The 18,056-nt window shown below is 44.2% G+C and overlaps 1 protein-coding gene across 3 annotated transcripts in view; it reads right to left on the bottom strand.

Annotated features, from left to right (window-relative positions):
- The window catches only part of LOC123757397 (kynurenine/alpha-aminoadipate aminotransferase, mitochondrial), a 246,314-nt gene that overhangs the window by 170,698 nt on the left and 57,560 nt on the right, over positions 1–18,056 (bottom strand). Inside the window, exons 3-4 of one of the 3 annotated variants that reach the window (XM_069326950.1) lie at positions 17,465–17,633; positions 29–218 (exon numbers count right to left, since the gene is read on the bottom strand). The exons of the other annotated variants lie outside the window; for them this stretch is intronic. Of the exons in view, the coding sequence (XP_069183051.1) occupies positions 29–218; positions 17,465–17,633 (359 nt within the window). The remainder of the gene's footprint in view (positions 1–28; positions 219–17,464; positions 17,634–18,056) is intronic. 3 annotated transcript variants of the gene reach the window in all.

Here is an 18,056-nt window from a genome sequence, read left to right as displayed (position 1 = left end):
GAAAGTAAAGTGGGAAGAGTCTACTTACCATACAGAGGACGTCGGAGTAACAGGGGTTTGAAAGAACGATGAAGTCCCCAGGGTTGAGCAACATCTCAAAGGCCATAGACAAGCCTGCCTGACACCCAACTGTAACTAACAAGTCACATTTTTCCCATTGTGGTGGAGAGTGAAACTGCTTTGTCATAGCTTTGAGTTGCTTCACCAGAGGTATATACCTGCATGTGTAAAAACAAAACATTTTGCCATGTATGAAAGGCACATATAGACTTAAACTATAAAAATATTGCTATAAAATATAAATACAATATTTAGTACATGTAAAATATTTATCTGCATGGAAATGTTTCAAAGATATGATATATATTAAGAGAATCCCAGGAATCATTTAGATTATGAGATATTGAGATATTCGACTTTCAAATGTCCAGTTATTACAACTATGCATTTGTATTCGAGAGCAGGTACTTCACCCTCTTCCCCACATATCCTCTACCCTCTTCAGAGTCAATGTGTTGTTTGGAAGTTGTCCCACAGAGATGGTGCGGTGTAACCTATGTTTTGTTTCGGTTTGTCTGCAACCATTAAATGTATTTATTTATTTATTTATTTATTTATGTACAAGAAGGTACAATAGGTTGTGAAAGTATACATTTTGGCGATAAGTAGTAAAGTCTTGCAAGACCACTAGCATGCGTAGCATGCTTGTGGTTTGGTCATTTACCTTATTTACCAGTGGGCAACTAACACTATTGGCCTCGACGAGGACAGGAAGCCGGCGGCTTGTCGAAGGTCTCCCCATTTGCCTTGGTGATCTTTTCCAGGTTGATTTTTAACACAGTTTTGGCATTTAATGCTTCGGCGGGTAGGCGGATCCTTGTGTTTAATTACCGTGTGCGTGAAAAAGCATCTCCTGTTCTCAGTTCTACATTGTGGCTTCTTGAGCTTGAAACCTTTGCTCCTTGTTTGTGTTACATCTGACCTTTTGAAGAAATTATCAGGATCAACATCCTCCAATTTGTTCAGAATTTTGAAAGTTTCAATGATATCTGCCCTGTCATGTCTGGTTTGTAGTGTTATTAGGCTTGTGGCCCTCAATCGTTCCTGATATGGGAGATGACTTAGCTCTGGAATGATTTTTGTTGCCCGGTGTTACACTTTCCCCAGAGCAGCTATGTCCTTCTGAGAGTAAGTTCTCCGTGTTTGGATATAGTAATCCAAATGGGTGTGCACCAGAGATTTATACAGTTGAATCACTGACTTGTTTTTCTTAAAGTCAAAGGCACGTTTGATTATTCCGAAGATTGGTTAGCTCTTCTGCCTGCTACTCCCACCTGTTGTGCAACTTTTAGCGAGTGGTGTCTTTTGGCTCCAAGGTCCATTTCTTCATTAATCTGCTATATTGCAATGACATTGATTTGGTAGTTGTGGCATTGGTTGTTATGCCCCGCATGCAACTTGCATTTGTCAATATTAAAAAGCATTTGCTAGTTTTCTGACCATTTATGGAGTTTGTTACGAACCCGACTCCATCGTCGGTGTATGGAGTAGCAACGTCAACGCCATCTGTGAGTCTGCTCCCTAAACCCCCCACTAAATGGACGACGCCATCTGATGGTGGCAGTATGATACCTGCAAGAGACGCTAGATTCCTGCTCTGGTCAGCCCGAAGAGTCGCTGTTGCTGACCTCTGGTGAGGTGGCGCCTAGAAAATCAGCGCCATCTATTGGGATATGAGTTGTATGTCAATGTCAGATCCGTAAGTGGTATTTCCTAGTGTCCCAAGTACTGGCCAGTTTACTGATGACGTCTGTATCCACAGAGGCGACGTAGGACTGCAGTGGTACGGAGACAAGCAGTCTACTCAGGGCAGCCTATTATCTCTCTACTCCATTCTGCTTTACGTGAGCAGTGAGCCGCCGCTGAAGAGGAACTGAGTAGTATCAGCTGTCTGCCTGTGAAGTGGCAGTGACAGAATTCGGCGTATCCCGGGACTGGCTAGAGGAAGTAACGACCGATAGTGAGGTGCTATGGAGGCAACCTGTCCTCTCAAAAAGAACGTCACTTTTCGCTGGTATGCGCACTATGGCCAAATTTGGACGTAATTTGAAATGAAATCGACTCACAAAAGTGACGTTCTGTTCCGTTTTCTATTTGAGCCGTCCGGCCTACGCGCAGAGGTTATAAGAGGACACTTTAAATTAACGTTTTTCATAACGTTTTGAAACTTTATGAGAATTTCCTGCCCACCTAACCTATCAGAGGACTCTTAACTTACTGTTGTTGTAAAAAAAATCCCTAATTTATTTTAATTTTTTTTCTCATTTTCAAATTACGTCCAAATTCGGCCATGCGGACAAACGGCCAAAAGCGACGTTCTTTTTAAGAGGACAGGTTGTAGGAGTGTAACTAGCTAGTTGCAAGAAGCTCCTGCCATGGGTTCGCTACCATTGTATTTGTTCGTGTAGAGGCCCAGCAGCGTGAGGCTGATGTTCTCTGCCAGCACCAGGCTGGAGAGTGATTGTGGGCGTTCACAAGGAGCACCTAGTGAGACTGTAGATAGGCTGGCCCATGACTAGGGTAGACTCGTTGGTGTTTCCCAGTACTGGTTGAGGACGGTATTGTGTGTTGAGGAAGCACGGAAGTTGACAAGGCTGCATTGCATGAGCATCGAGGAGCGCTTAGTGTCCTATGAGAGCGACACGTGTGTATATATCAGTGTAGTAATACTTCGTTTATGATTCTATTGAAGGTGATGGGAAAGTGATAATATGTGAATATATTGATAAAGGATGAAGCGTCGTATTACTCTCAACTCCCCCCCTTATTTTTGTACTTGCATTACCTAGCCTACTCCTTGAAAACCACTACCGACTTGGGGTCGGATACTAGTACTTTGGTTCCTCCAGCAAAGAACCCAGTTGCATCCCATAATGGCCGTAACAGAGTTCATGTAGATCTCTTAGTAAGGCTTCAATATCATTATCACTTCCCACTTTACCATAAATGTTTGTCATCTGCAAATTTGATGATGTGGTTTGTAATATTCACATCCATGTCATTAATGTATATGACAAAAGGGTTGCCCCAAAATGAACCCCTGAGGGACCACTTACCACATTTCTCCATTCAGATTCATTCTTATATTTGGCCGGTTAGAGACTTGGCCGCAGGGACCTTGATTCCCGGAACCACTGCAAGGTAACCGCAAGGTAACCACCTCTGCCTGCTTGCGACTAACTGTGACTGGATGCAATGTAACTGGCAGTGAAATCTCTGAAGGGAAACGCGTAATCACTGACCTAGCGAGAGCAAGGTTGTCACGTGTTATGACCCCATGTAGCCTGGTGGAACGAGTCTACCCCAGTGAGTGTTATTTTGCCTTCCGGACCTGACTGAGAGGTCAGAGGAAAGATGTATATATATTAAATATAATAAACGTCAGTGCATAATTAACAAATATGAGCAGAGGAAGAGCATTTAAATAAGTGACATGAAAAGAGATGTAGGTACTTTGGAGACACGAAGTGGCGCTAGAAGGACGTCGTGACCTCACTTGAGCTACAGCAGTCGTCAGGGGTGGTTGTACTATGTTGATCTCCTGGGAGGAAGGAGAATATATATCCCTGTGATATTGGTGGAGCGAAGGCTGATTGTTTGCAAGTATGAGGAAACTGTTGGGGACTCCTTCTATCCATTTCAAAGTTGAGTGGGAATCTAATTCCCTCCTTCCTTTTCTTGACGTTCACGTTCACAGCTCTGTGTCCGGGTTCTCTTTCTCTGTCTACCGCAAACCCATGCATAGTGGCATGTACATTCACTTATTTTTCTACCATCCTCCTTCTGTTAAGAAAAGTGTCCTCGTCTCTCTCTTCCTCCGGGCTCTACGCCTCAGCGACCCTCAGCTTCTCGATTCTGAAATTGCCTTTATCTACAAATCAATCTCTCGCCTTGGTTACCCTTTGCATTTCATCAACTGTGCCTACTCTCAAGAAAAACGCAATTTCTTTCATCCTAAACCTGCTTCCAACAATAGTAGCACTGTACTATGCCTTCCCTTCATATCTGAACTCAAAACCTTTACCAATACCTTTCGTCCTCTTGACATAAAGCTCACCTTTCGCCAAACTAACACACTTCGTAGCAATCTAGTTCACACTGCTCCTCCTGCTTCTAATGCTGCTGGTGTCTACTCTATTTCCTGTTCGTCTTGTCCTCTCCAATACTTTGGCGAAACTGGCCGTACACTGAAGGACAGACTTAAAGAACACAAGAGTAGTGTTAAGTCTGCAGACACTAACAATGCTCTCTTCTGTCATGTGAGGGATTCCAATCATCCTATTGATTGGTCTTCCTCCAAAATAATCTTTACTGCCTCTACTCTACACAGACGCCGTCTTGTTGAATCGGCGCTAATACACAATGTACCCAACATGAACTTGAGTCCTGGCTTTGTTGCTGTGGACTCTTCCCTTTCACAGTATATAATTAAATGCTCTAATCTTTCTAACAAACGTGACCTAACATAAGCTTACCCTTCTATTTATCTTTCTTTCTCTTTCCTTTTCTTTCTCTCCTCTCTTTTTACTGTTCACTGTTTTCTCTTACGTTCCCTTACTATCCTCTTCTTATTCCTATTACTATCTCCTCTCATTCGGCGGTTTTAATAGGAGCTGCCTCGTATGGGCCAATAGGCTCTCTTCAGTTCTTACTCCTACTACTATCCCCCTACATCTTATTTTGCTCCTCACCGCTCTTGCCTATTTATTGCCTGCTTCTACTTCATCACAATCGACTTGAGAATGGTCCAGGACGGACCGAAACGTCGTCGTCCCTTCACCTTCTAGTGTGTGGTCTGGTCAACATAATTTAGCCACGTTATTGTGACTCATCGCCTGCAGTGTGTGGGGTGGTAGTGGTAGTGTGTAGTGTTGGTGAGGTAGTGGTAGCGTGTGTTGTAGTGTAGTAGACGTAGTGTGTGGTGTAGTGTGGTAGACGTAGTGTGTAGTGTGGTAGTCGTAGTCTGTGGTGTTGGTGTGGTAGTGGTAGTTCGTGGTGTTGGTGAGGTAGTGGTAGTGTGTGGTGTTGTTGTGGTAGAGGTAGTGTGTGGTGTTGGTGTGATAGACGTAGTGTGTAGTGTCAGTGTTGTAGAGGTAGTGTGTGGTGTAGTGTGGTAGTTGTAGTGTGTGGTGTAGTGTCGTAGAGTTAGAATGTGGAGTAGCGTGGGAGAGGAAGTGTGTGTGGTAGTGTGTTGTGTTGGTGTGGTAGAGGTAGTGTGTTGTGTTGATGTGGATGAGGTAGTGTGTGGTGTTGGTGTAGTAGAGGTATTGTGTGGTGTTGGTGTGGTAGAGGTAGTGTGTGGTGTAGTATGGTAGAGGTAGTGTGTGGTGTTTGTGTGATAGATGTAGTGTGTGGTGTTGGTGAGGTAGTGTGTGTGGTGTTGGTGTGGTAGAGGTCGAGTGTCGTGTAGGTATGGTAGTGATAGTGTGTGGAGTTGCTGTGGTAGTGGTAGTGTGTGGTGTTGGTGTGGTAGAGGTAGTGTGTGGTGTAGTATGGTAGAGGTAGTGTGTGGTGTTTGTGTGATAGAGGTCGTGTGTGGTATTGGTGAGGTAGTGGTATTGAGTGGTGTTGGTGGTATAGGTAGTGTGTTGTGTAGTGTGGTAGTGGTAGTGTGTGCTGTTGGTGTAGTACTGGTAGTGTCTGGTGTAGTAGTGTATGGTGTTGGTGTGGTAGTCGTAGTTTGTGGTGTAATGTGGTAGTTTGTGGTGTAGTGTGGTAGTGGTGGTGTGTGGTGTTGGAGTGGTATAGGTAGTGTGTGGTGTGGTAGAGGTAGTGTGTGGTGTTGATGTGGTAGTGTGTAGTGTAGTAGTGGTAGTGTGTGGTGTAGTGTATTAATGGTAGTGTGTGGTGTGGTAGTGGTAGTGTGTGGTTTTGGAGTGGTAGTGTTAGAGTGTGGTGTAGTGTAGTAGATGTAGTGTGTGGTGTTTGTGTGGTAGAGGTAGTGTATTGTGTTGGTGTAGTAGAGGTAGGGTGTGGTATAGTGTTGTAAAGGTTTTGTGTGTTGGTGTGGTAGAGGTAGTGTGTGGTGTAGTGTGAAACTGGTAGTATTTGGTGTAGTTTGTAATAGAGGTCATGTGCTGTGTAATGTGGTAGAGGTATTGTGTGGTGTAGTGTTGTAGAGGTAGTGTGTGGTGTTGGTGTTGTAGTGTGTGTTGTTGGTGTGGTAGTGTGTGGTGTTGTAGAGGTAGTGTGTGGTGTTGTAGAGGTAGTGTATGGTGTTGGTGTGGTAGTGTGTGGTATTGGAGTGGTAGTGTTTGGTGTGGTAGAGGTAGTGTATTGTGTTGGTGCTGTAGATGTAGTGTGTGGTGTAGTGTAGTAGGGGTATTGTGTGGTAGTAGTAGTGTGGAGTTGGTTTGATAGAGATAGTATGTGGTGTTGGATTGGTAAAGGTAGTGTGTGGTGTAGTGTGCTAGTGCGTGGTGTTGGTGTGGTATAGGTAGTGTGAGGCGTAGTGTGGTAATAGTAGTGTGTGGTGTTGGTGTGGTAGTGTTAGTGTGGGGTGTTGGTGTCGTAGTGGTTGTGTGTGGTGTAGTGTGGTAGTTGTAGTGAGTGGTGTTGGCGCGTTATAGGTAGTGTGTGGTGTAGTGTGGTAGAGGTAGTGTGTGGTGTTTGTGTGGTATGGTAGTGTCTGGTGTAGTGTGGTAGTGGGGGTGTGTGGTGTTTGTGTGGTAGAGGTAGTGTGTGGTGCTGGAGTGGTAGAGGTAGTGTGTGGTGCTGGAGTGGTAGAGGTAGTGTGTGGTGCTGGAGTGGTAGAGGTAGTGTGTGGATGTTGGTGTGGTAGTGGTTGTGTGTGGTGTAATGTGTTAGTGGTATTGTGTGGTGTTGGTGTGGTAGTGTTAGTGTGTGGTGTATTGTGGTAGTGTGTGGTGTTTGTGTGTAGAGGTATTGTGTGGATTAGTGTAGTGTGGTAGATGTAGTGCGTGGAGTTGTTGTGGTAGTGGTAATGTGTTGTGTGGTGTGGTAGAGGTAGTGTGTGGTGTTGTTGTGGTAGAGGTGTATGGTGTAGTGTGTAGTAGAGGTGGTGTAGTGTGTAGTAGAGGTAATGTTTGGTGCTAGTTTAGTAGAGGTAGTGTGCGGTGTAGTGTGGTAGCGTGTGGTGTAATGAGCATGCAAACATGCAAACGGTAGTGTATGTAACACCATACACTACCGTTTGCATGTTTACCGTAAGTAGGTAAACAGATTGATCGAAACTTTGAACGCCAAGAAATCCGGTCTCTACCTGCCAAAGATTATTGGGGAATACAAACCTGGGTATGCGTATGGAAATGTCAAGACACAAAAGCCTGGAAACCCACTTCGGCCAATCAGCCAGATACCCACACCTATGTACAGTCTGGCGAAGCGACTCAACGGCTTGTTGACTTCTTATGTACTTTGTGCTTTCAGCCTGAAGTCTCCAAAGGAATTTGTTGACTTACTGCAGGGAACATGGGCCACAGGGATAAGAGCCTCGTTGGACGTAGAATCACTCTTTACCAACGTACCTGTGGATGAAACAATATCGGGATGATAGCAGACAGAGTGTATCGTGATCCGGCCTATACTCTTGACATACCAGAAAACATTCTAAGGAAACTACTCCAAGCTTGTTCTAAAGAGGCACCCTTTTTGAGATTAGATGGGCACATGTATAAGCAAGTAGATGGGAGTCGCCATGGGTTCTCCCCTAGGTGTCCTGTTTGCGAACTTCTACATGGATACCATCGAACAGAAGGTCTTAGTTGACATGAACTTAAAACCTGCCATATACTGCAGGTATGTTGACGACATTTTTACACAGGTACCTAATGTCAGACGTCTGCAGGAGTTGAAGGAAGCATTTGAGCGGAATTCTGTGTTGAGTTTCACTTACGAGATGGAGAAGGATGGGAAGCTGCCCTTTCTAGATGTAACAGTCATGGAAAGGAGTGGAGGTTTCCACACTGCAGTCTACACTAAGGAAACAAACATAGGAATGTGCTTCAGTGCCAACAGTGACTGCCCAGACAGGTACAAGAAGAGTGTTCTCAATGCTTACGTCGACTGTGCTCTCAGCCACAGCTCAGGATGGAAGCAAGTCGATGAAGAATTCTGTAGGGTAAGGCAGATCCTAGTCAAAAATGACTTCTTCAGTGGTTTCGTTGAAGACATCATAAAAAGAAAGGTGAAATGCCATGCAACCTCTGAAGAATCAACTGACACATCACCTGTACCCAATATTAGACTATTTTATAGGAACTTCTTTTAGACAGCTCATAAAATGGAGAAAAGGGTCCTGAGAGATATTGTTAATAGGAACGTTATCTCCACAGACAAAAATCAGAAGATACAATTGACGATTTACTATAAAATAAAAAAAACGGCCAACCTACTCATGAAAAACTCTCCAGACACAAAGCAGAACGCCTTAAAGGAGACCAACGTCGTCTATGCCTTCAAATGCCCACTTGGGGACTGTAAGCCCCAAAGAACTCAGTATAAAGGCAAGACAACAACATCTCTTTCCAGGCGATTAACAATGCATAAGCAACAGGGCTCCATTAAGGAAGGAACATATAATCTCTTCCCACAACCAGACTGTCACCAGAGAAGTCTTAACAAACAACACAGAAATCATCGATAGATACAGCAATAGCAGGCAGCTCGACATCTGCACTGCGCTATACATCAAAGAGTCAACACCATCAATCAACAGCCAATTAATGCACAACTATATTCTATCCACTTCAAGACTCCATTCCAATATAGAAGCATCAAGAGGAAGTATGGGCCAATAGGCCCTTAGCAGTTACTTCTATTCTTATGCTCTTATATATCTAATTAATACCCCATTGTTCCGTGTTCTGTCTTGTGTTTATCACAAGTTCACCTCATCCAAAAATGGTGTATCATATCATCCAAACCTGTTGTACCATATCACCTCACCCAAGTACGAGTATAAATATGGAAGCAAATGGCGTGTTTACAGGTTACAGTTGTGTGTGTAAACTAAAGCCTTTGAAAATGTAATAGGTAATTACGAAACGCGTTCAGGCGTCGCATCAGACTAGAAATAAAAATGAATTTTGGAGAATTGATTTTTCAATTACCATCGATAGTAAAAAAAAAAAACATAATAAATATTGAGAAAATTCGTGTTAGAATTATTAATCTTACTTTTCGGTTATATTTAACAACATATGTTTACAAGAATGACTGCTACCAAAATATACTAATATATATACATACATATATACACACACATGCATTCGCATACATTTGTCTCTTTTACTCTGACAGGGTGAGATAACTGATAGAGAAACTAGTGTGCAATTAAGCACTTAATCACTGAAGGTGATGAAGGTGCTTTTACAAGCTCAGGTTATATAGTTACATCACATACATACATTGTATGATTGATACATTACATGGTTAATCTTGGGTACAAGTCCAATATATCATCAAGTGTTCCAGTACTCATATAGTAATTACAGAGCTCAGAATGCCTTAGCTCAGGAGGGCGAAAGTCAGTCAATATGGGACATTCTACAATATAATGTTCAAGAGAGTGCATGTTTTCTCTTTCACAAAGTTGACACATTGTGTACTCGACATTTGGGTTTTGAGAAAGCTGCCAGATACGTCTATATCCCAGGCGTATTCTGGCCACTATAACATCACATTGCCGAGTTCTTGTTCTATTAGTCCCATATGTGAATGTCTCCTCACGATATCTATCATAATATTTAATGCTTCAACTTTCAGGTCTTTGTAAATTTGTTAGGTCGGTGAGATCTTCATTAGATATTTGTTTAAGTATTCTCTTTGTCACTGCTAATGAAACACCCATATCAATTTCTACCACTGGTTTTCTAGAGGCTGTCTTTGCAAGCATATCAACAGTGTCATGCCTTGAGATGCCAACATGTGATGGTATCCATAGGAAGACGACGTTTCGGTCCGTCCTGGACCATTCTCACAATCGACTTGAGAATGGTCCAGGACGGACCGAAACGTCGTCGTCCCTTCACCTTCTAGTGTGTGGTCTGGTCAAACAACTTCAGCCACGTTATTGTGATTCATCGCCTGTATATCCATAGGAATTTAATTTCAAATCTGTTTTCTTTAGCAGCTCAAACATTCATTCGAATATCACTGACTATTTTCTGGGTGTCACTACTATGTGCGTTCAATGCCAGGAGTGCACTCTGCGAGTCACAGTATTCAAGTCCACTGCCTTTGTCTTTTAAAAATTCAGTGGGAAGGTTTATGCTTGCAAGTTTGGTTTGAGTTGTACTTGCCCAGTCATTGACGCGCTACATAGCTGTATGTACGAGAGAAGATTGTTCAAATATATTACATGCACATCCGGTACATCGTCCACCTTCTTCTACAGAACCGTCGGTATAGCACTGATACACATCGTTACCCATACCCTGAGTACTCTAAGTGATGCTTTTCAGTGTTAACTGTTTTAATAATGTAGAGTGCACACTATCTTTCTTGGCAGCATTTACAAAATCAACTGATAGATCCCAGTTATCCCATGGAGTAATTGGTTGATTAATTATTAATTGAGTTGGGTACATATTTAATATTTTGATGGAGTTTACTACCTTGCAGAACCAAAATACATAATTAGATTTTGATCTTCTTCTATAGACCTCAGGTGAGTGCAGCATGTTAGAAAGTTTAGCTTGAAACTTCATGTTTTGCCTATATCTACACAATGCCTTCACGCCTAAAGCTGTGCTAATAGACAAAATTCTGTGGTGGTAGTATATAGTGGTAGTGGTAGTGTGTGGTGGTAGTGTGTGGTGGTGGTGTGTGGTGTTGGTAGTGTGTGGTGAAGGAGGTAGTGTGTGGTGATGGAGGTAGTGTGTGGTTGTGGTGGTATTGTGTGGTTGTGGTGGTAGTGTGAGCTGGTGGTGGTAGTGTGTGGTGGTTGTGGTGGTAGTGTGTGGAGGTGGTGGTGGAAGTGTGTGTGGTGGTGGTGGTAGTGTGAGGTGGTTGTGGTAGTGCGTGGAGGTGGTGGTAATGTGTGGTGGTGTTAGTGTGTGGAGGTTGTGGTAGTGTGTGGAGGTGGTGGTAGTTTGAGGTGGTGGTGGAAGTGTGTTAAGGTGGTGGTGGTAGTTTAAGGTGGTGGTGATAGTGTGTTAAGGTGGTGGTGGTAGTGTGTGGAGGTGGTGGTGGTTGTTAATAATTGTGGTGGTATGGTGTAGGTGTCATGTGAGTGTGACGGTATGGTGTAGGAGGAGGGCGAGGAGGAAGGAGGAGGAGGGCGAGGAGGAAGGAGGAGGAGGGCGAGGAGGAAGGCGGGGTAGGGCGAGGAGGAAGGAGGAGGAGGGCGAGGAGGAAGACGGGGGAGGGCGAGGAGGAAGGAGGAGGAGTGCGAGGAGGAAGGAGGAGGAGGGCGAGGAGGAAGGCGGGGTAGGGCGAGGAGGAAGGAGGAGGAGGGCGAGGAGGAAGGCGGGGTAGGGCGAGGAGGAAGGAGGAGGAGGAGGGCGAGGAGGGAGGAGGAGAGGGGCGAGGAGGAAGGAGGAGGAGGGGGGCGAGGAGGAAGGAGGAGGAGGAGGGCGAGGAGGAAGACGGGGGAGGGCGAGGAGGAAGGAGGAGGAGGAGGGCGAGGAGGAAGACGGGGGAGGGCGAGGAGGAAGGAGGAGGGCGAGGAGGAAGGAGGAGGAGGGCGAGGAGGAAGGCGGGGTAGGGCGAGGAGGAAGGAGGAGGAGGAGGGCGAGGAGGAAGACGGGGGAGGGCGAGGAGGAAGGAGGAGGAGGGTGAGGAGGAAGGAGGAGGAGGGCGAGGAGGAAGGAGGAGGAGGAGGGCGAGGAGGAAGACGGGGGAGGGCGAGGAGGAAGGAGGAGGAGGAGGGCGAGGAGGAAGGAGGAGGAGGGAGAGGAGGAAGGCGGGGGAGGGCGAGGAGGAAGGAGGAGGAGGAGGGCGAGGAGGAAGAAGGAGGGCGAGGAGGAAGAAGGAGGGCGAGGAGGAAGGAGGCAGAGGTTGAGGGAGGAAGGAGGAAGAATTCCAGGTTGAAGGGTGAAGTCGAGGAGGAAGAGTAGAAGATGAAGGAGCTTGAGGAGGAAGGAGGAGGAGGAGCTCGAAGAGGAAGCAGGATGAGGTAGAGGAGGAAGGACTAGTTCTAGGAGGAAGGAGGAAGGATATGGGAAAGAAAGAGGAGGGAGGAGGAGAGAGGAAAGGAGGGAGGAGGAGGAAGTTGAGGAGGGCGGAGAAATAGGGAAGGGGAAGGAGGAGGATATCAGGGAGGGGGGAATTAAGTGACGGAGAAGAGGAGGGGGAAGAGGGGAGGGGTAAGAGAAAGGGGGATGAGGAGGAAGGGGGGGGGGAAGCGGGGAGGGGTAAGGGAAGGAAGAGGAAGAGCAGGGGGAGGGGGGGTGATGGTGTAACTACACGGGGTATAAACACTGCCTCACCCGGGTACTGGTCAACCTGGTACTGACCGTCGCCTGGGGAGAGCCTGGATTAACATGGATACATGGATTAACACCATAGAAAAATGCATGATTGATCACATTCCCGTAGCTCACCATATAACGCTTCCACACCCCCAGCCACTGAGGCGCTCAGGACACTGCAAACCAGATATAACAACCTTCTACAACTCATAACACAACACGGGTGGACGGATGAGCGCAAAAGACTACAAAGGGAACTTCAAGATGAGCTGCAAGATCTGTGCAAAACAGAGTACACCAAACAATGGGATGACCTAATAAGCAAAATCCAAGTCGACTACAGAAACCCGGGAAAGTTCTGGAAAAAAAGTAAAGACCCTGATGGGAAGCTCTTCTGAGGAAACACTCTACATCATAGACGCCTCAGGAAATAAACTCTATGAGGAGAGAGAACAAGAGCAGGAATTCAGGAAGTTCTGGGAAAAAATATTCAGGATAAACCCGAAAGAAAATTTAAATTTTTGCCCAATTAATGAAAGGGAAATTACAACTCAAGTCGATAACAGAGCTGCAGCACTACTCCCGACGCAAACAATAGACCTTAACAACATACGCGATGACTGCCACCTTATGAAACACATAACCATTGCAGAGGTCCATAAAACAATTATGGGTTTCAAGAACAAGGCGCCGGGCAACAGCAAAATAAATAAGATGGTGTTATCCAACCTACCAGTGATTGCACTCCATCAATACACATGTATCTTAAATGCAGCTCTTGCATCTGGACTATTCCCCACATACTTCAAGAATGCCACAATAAAATTAATCCCCAAGCCAGGTAAACCCCCAACCCAAACTGAAAACTACAGGCCAATTTCCCTCCTCGAAATACCAGGTAAAATATTCGAAAAAATTATCAATCAGAGACTTGTGAAGTACATGGAAGAGGAAGGGAAGTATAACACCAGGAAGCATGGGTTTAGAAACCGCAGAGGGGCCCATACAGCTATACTCCTGATTTACGAGCATATAGCCAACGCAGTGTCGAAAAAAGATCAGTGTAATATCGTCTTAGGGACGTCTCGAAAGCCTTCGATAAAGTGTGGCACACAGGCCTAAAATATAAGATATCTGAACTAGGGCTTCCTGAGAGATTTACTGCTACTCTCTGCAGCTTTATAGACAATAGAACTGCTAGGCTTAATATCGGCAGCTACTTGGGTGACGTAAGAGAACTGAAAAGTGGAGTACCACAAGGAAGCTGCCTCTCCCCCACTCTATTCAACATATATACAGCTGACCTACCCCAACCCCAACATGGAGAATACATCACATACGCTGACGATGTCACCCAAATAGTTTGCCAACCGGGCCCATCAAAGCCGCTACTAGCCGACAAGACCAAGGCGGCAATTGAACTCAAACAACTTTGAGAAGCAATGGAAAATTAGCACCAACAAACAAAAGTTTCAGATAATACACATTGCGAAAACCCGGACCCCATCATCCTTGACAACCAGCCGATCCAATATGCGGAGGTAGGCAGAATACTGGGACTTATGATAAATAGAACAGGGATACAAATTCATGTAAGGGACCGACTAAACAAAGCCAAATCAGCATTAGGAAAACTGAGAAGATTCCAAAGCCTCAGTACTAACATTCAGATCCACCTATATAAGGCTCTAGTTCGGCCGCATCTAGAGTATCCCCCAGTACCACTACACACCATAAAGAAAACTAACATGCAGGAACTGCAAGCAGTACAAAATAAGGCGCTAAGGAGAGCAGCAAAACACCGTCCACCATATGATCAGACAATCCAGGAGCTCCACGAACTCCTGAACATACAGCCACTAAACATCAGACTGCAGCACCAAGCCATCAGGGTGTGGAACACCATCGAAATGTTAGAGGACCCAATGTTTGAAAGATTGCTCCAAGATGAGACGCCCCGCTCCCACAGCTGGTGGCCCAAGAGCCTCGATTCTCTGGACGAAAACCCCGCCCCACAGTATATAATCCCCAGATGAGTTATATATGTGTATATATGAACAGTTCATATATGTGTATGTATGAACAACTCGATAAATAATATGTATGTATGAACAACTCGATAAATAATAATAAGAAAATAAAGAGCCTTAAACAGAACAACATGTGTGGAAGCATCGGAGTGTATATATATGAATGCTACACAGTATTCATCTATAGACATCCATATATGGTGAAACACATGTGAAGAACCTCTCACACACTCACAGCTCCCTGACAAGAGGGAGCCAGCTTAGCTTAGCTGTCAACACCCACACATGGTGTCAGCAAGGCGGACAGCCCGCCTGCTTTCATACCTCTCACTGTATTTCCCACTTCTATACTTCCCTTCACCTATGCCTCTCCTTCCTCTTTAATAAAAAAAAAAAAAAGGGGGGGAGAGCCTCTTGACAACCGTCTCTGCCCCACCAATTATTGTTCACTTTATAATATTAATTTAATTCAAAAGTAAAATCAGAGATAAAGTTCTTTAAAGCATTATTATCTGATTCTTTATTTTTCTTGCCGTACTTTATGAAGATGAACTCACTATATTCATGTACCAAGACATGCCTGTAATCCAGCGTCCTAACACATCATAGTAACTCTTGAAGGCCTACAGTGTACATGCCCCAGCCGTCACACAGGTCCCCTTACACTCCTGCCCCATCCCCCCCCCCCCTCCTTCCCCTATTCTTCCTTGACTTCTGAGGTGTTGGTGAGTTGTACTCACCTACATGCACTCCCCTAGTTATTCTCGTGTAGTTGTACTCACCTAGTAGTGTTCACCAAGTTGTACTCACGTACATGCACTCCCCTAGTTATTCTCGTGTAGTTGTACTCACCTAGTAGTGTTCACCAAGTTGTACTCACGTACATGCACTCCCCTAGTTATTCTCATGTAGTTGTACTCACCTAGTAGTGTTCACCAAGTTGTACTCACCTACATGCACTCCCCTAGTTATTCTCATGTAGTTGTACTCACCTAGTAGTGTTCACCAAGTTGTACTCACCTACATGCACTTCCCTAGTTGTTCTCATGTAGTTGTACTCACCTAGTAGAGCTCACCAAGTTGTACTGACCTATATGCACTCTCCTAGTTGTTCTCGTGTAGTTGTACTCACCTACTTGTATTCATCTAGCAGTGTTCACCAAGGCGCACTCATCTAGCAGTGTTCACCAAGGCGTACTCATCTAGCAGTATTCACCAAGGCGTACTCATCTAGCAGTGTTCACCAAGGCGTACTCATCTAGCAGTGTTCACCAAGGCGTACTCATCTAGCAGTGTTCACCAAGGCGTACTCATCTAGCAGTGTTCACCAAGGCGTACTCATCTAGCAGTATTCACCAAGGCGTACTCATCTAGCAGTGTTCACCAAGGCGTACTCATCGAGCAGTGTTCACCAAGGCGTACTCATCTAGCAGTGTTCACCAAGGCGTACTCATCTAGCAGTGTTCACCAAGGCGTACTCATCTAGCAGTGTTCACCAAGGCGTACTCATCTAGCAGTGTTCACCAAGGCGTACTCATCTAGCAGTGTTCACCAAGGCATACTCATCTAGCAGTGTTCACCAAGGCGTACTCATCTAGCAGTGTTCACCAAGGCGTACTCATCTAGCAGTGTTCACCAAGGCGCACTCATCTAGCAGTATTCACCAAGGCGTACTCATCTAGCAGTGTTCACCAAGGCGTACTCATCTAGCAGTGTTCACCAAGGCGTACTCACCTAGCAGTGTTCACCAAGGCGTACTCACCTAGCTACATGTACTCTCCTAGTTGCACTCATGCAGTTGTACTTACCTAGTTGTACTCCCCTATTTGTGCTTCAGTGATATTTAATGTAAAATCTATTGTAATACAGATGCATGTGATAGAGAGGTATTTTGATGCACCCTAATTTTGTATTAACAAAAATGGTAGCTTAAATGTTGCGTGTGTCCTTCCGACACATATGAAGCAACATTTTCCATTTATGTTGATGTATTACACATACAGTACTTAAATATAACTTAAACATAAAAACAGTATTATTGAATACATCATTTAGCAAACAGGGTTATAATTTTTTTTTAGCAAAATCATAATAAAAAGTAAATGTTTTGCACGCCAATCATACAACTAAGACACAACATTCACAATTTATATGTATAATGTTCATAAATTTAATATTTAAACATGAACAAAATATTTTTTTAATAAATAAACGTGAAACTATTGTAAGAAAAGGCAGCATTTGCCATATTACATAAAGAAATACTTTTACCATTCTTGGGTTAAAGGTTGCTCATATGTGCCTTGTGCACACATGACACTTATCTCTCCCCACAATCTTGTTGAAACTTTGGTGAAGGTTTCCACAACGTTTTGTGTTTGCTGGGGTTAACGAGGTCGGCTGTTCTGTCAGGGAGAGGTTGGGGTCTCTGTTCGACGGTAAACAAGCATCTGGTTGGTTTAAATAACCCAAGTTTCATTGTATAATAACCCCCCCCAACCCCCTCTTGATACATAGCAAACGCAATAGTGGCCTCCAGTTTAAGGAGGACCGGACTCAGTAAACTCAATACCATACTCCAGATTTAATGGCTAATGATTCGGTAAATAAGGCACCAGTTACCAATCTCAAATTCGGTCGTTCGAACAGGCGGAACGGAAATTCAGAGGTCTTCATCTGGAGTGGATGCTGATGTATATACATCTTTCAGAAATCACACCTCATATATCTCTCAACTCTAAAAAAATAATCACACTTCACAAGGGAAAGGGCATCATCATCTTCAGAAAAAATAAAATGCCTCCATAGTTAACTACCCTTCCTTCTTCTACTTAATCTGCAGTAAAATACATTTAACACCTGTACATTATCAGTTAAGGTAAAGTAATGGTTTAATTATCATCTAAATCAGTTTTACCTGTTTAAGACTGAGACACACTATAGAGTGATTTTAACTAATATTATAATAAAACATGTTATATATAAAATATTTTCACTTACCCTTGGGTGGGGCCATACTGAAGGCCAGAAGACAGACAGTCTGGAGGGAGTGACAGTACTCTCCCATCCTGCAGGGTCATGTTCACCTCGCGGAAAGGAAACTTCTCCGGATTAGGTATTCCTGCTGCCAGCCAGACCAGTGATGGCGATGGTTTGTCGCATTGTGACACTGTAAGTGTATGTTGACATTTTTATATCAACAAATTACTACACTATAAATTGACTGAGGTGATTACACAGGTAAAGAAATATGTCTTAAGTACTAATATTGGGGAAGTGGGAAGCACAAGCTAAAGTGTGAGTTTGGAGCACAAGGTAGGAAATTATGAGGATGAAATTAGGTACTTTTTTATTTTACTTTTGAATAAGGCATAGGTTAGACAATTTATTAATTCGTCACGGAGTAAGTTCTAAAGTCTGAGTCCTTTTATTTGCATGGAGTGTTTGCACAGATTTAGTTTGATTTTAGGGATATCAAAGAGATTTATTTCTGGTGTGGTGCTCATGGGTTCTATTACACCTATCAAGGAAAAGTGTCAGATCAAGATTAGCATTTAGGAACAAGGTTTTGTACATGTAAATAGCACATGAG

Source organism: Procambarus clarkii, chromosome 19 (genome assembly GCF_040958095.1).
Source record: "Procambarus clarkii isolate CNS0578487 chromosome 19, FALCON_Pclarkii_2.0, whole genome shotgun sequence".
NCBI classification, from domain to species: Eukaryota; Metazoa; Arthropoda; class Malacostraca; order Decapoda; family Cambaridae; genus Procambarus; species Procambarus clarkii.
This window is presented reverse-complemented; position numbering and strand designations above follow the sequence as displayed.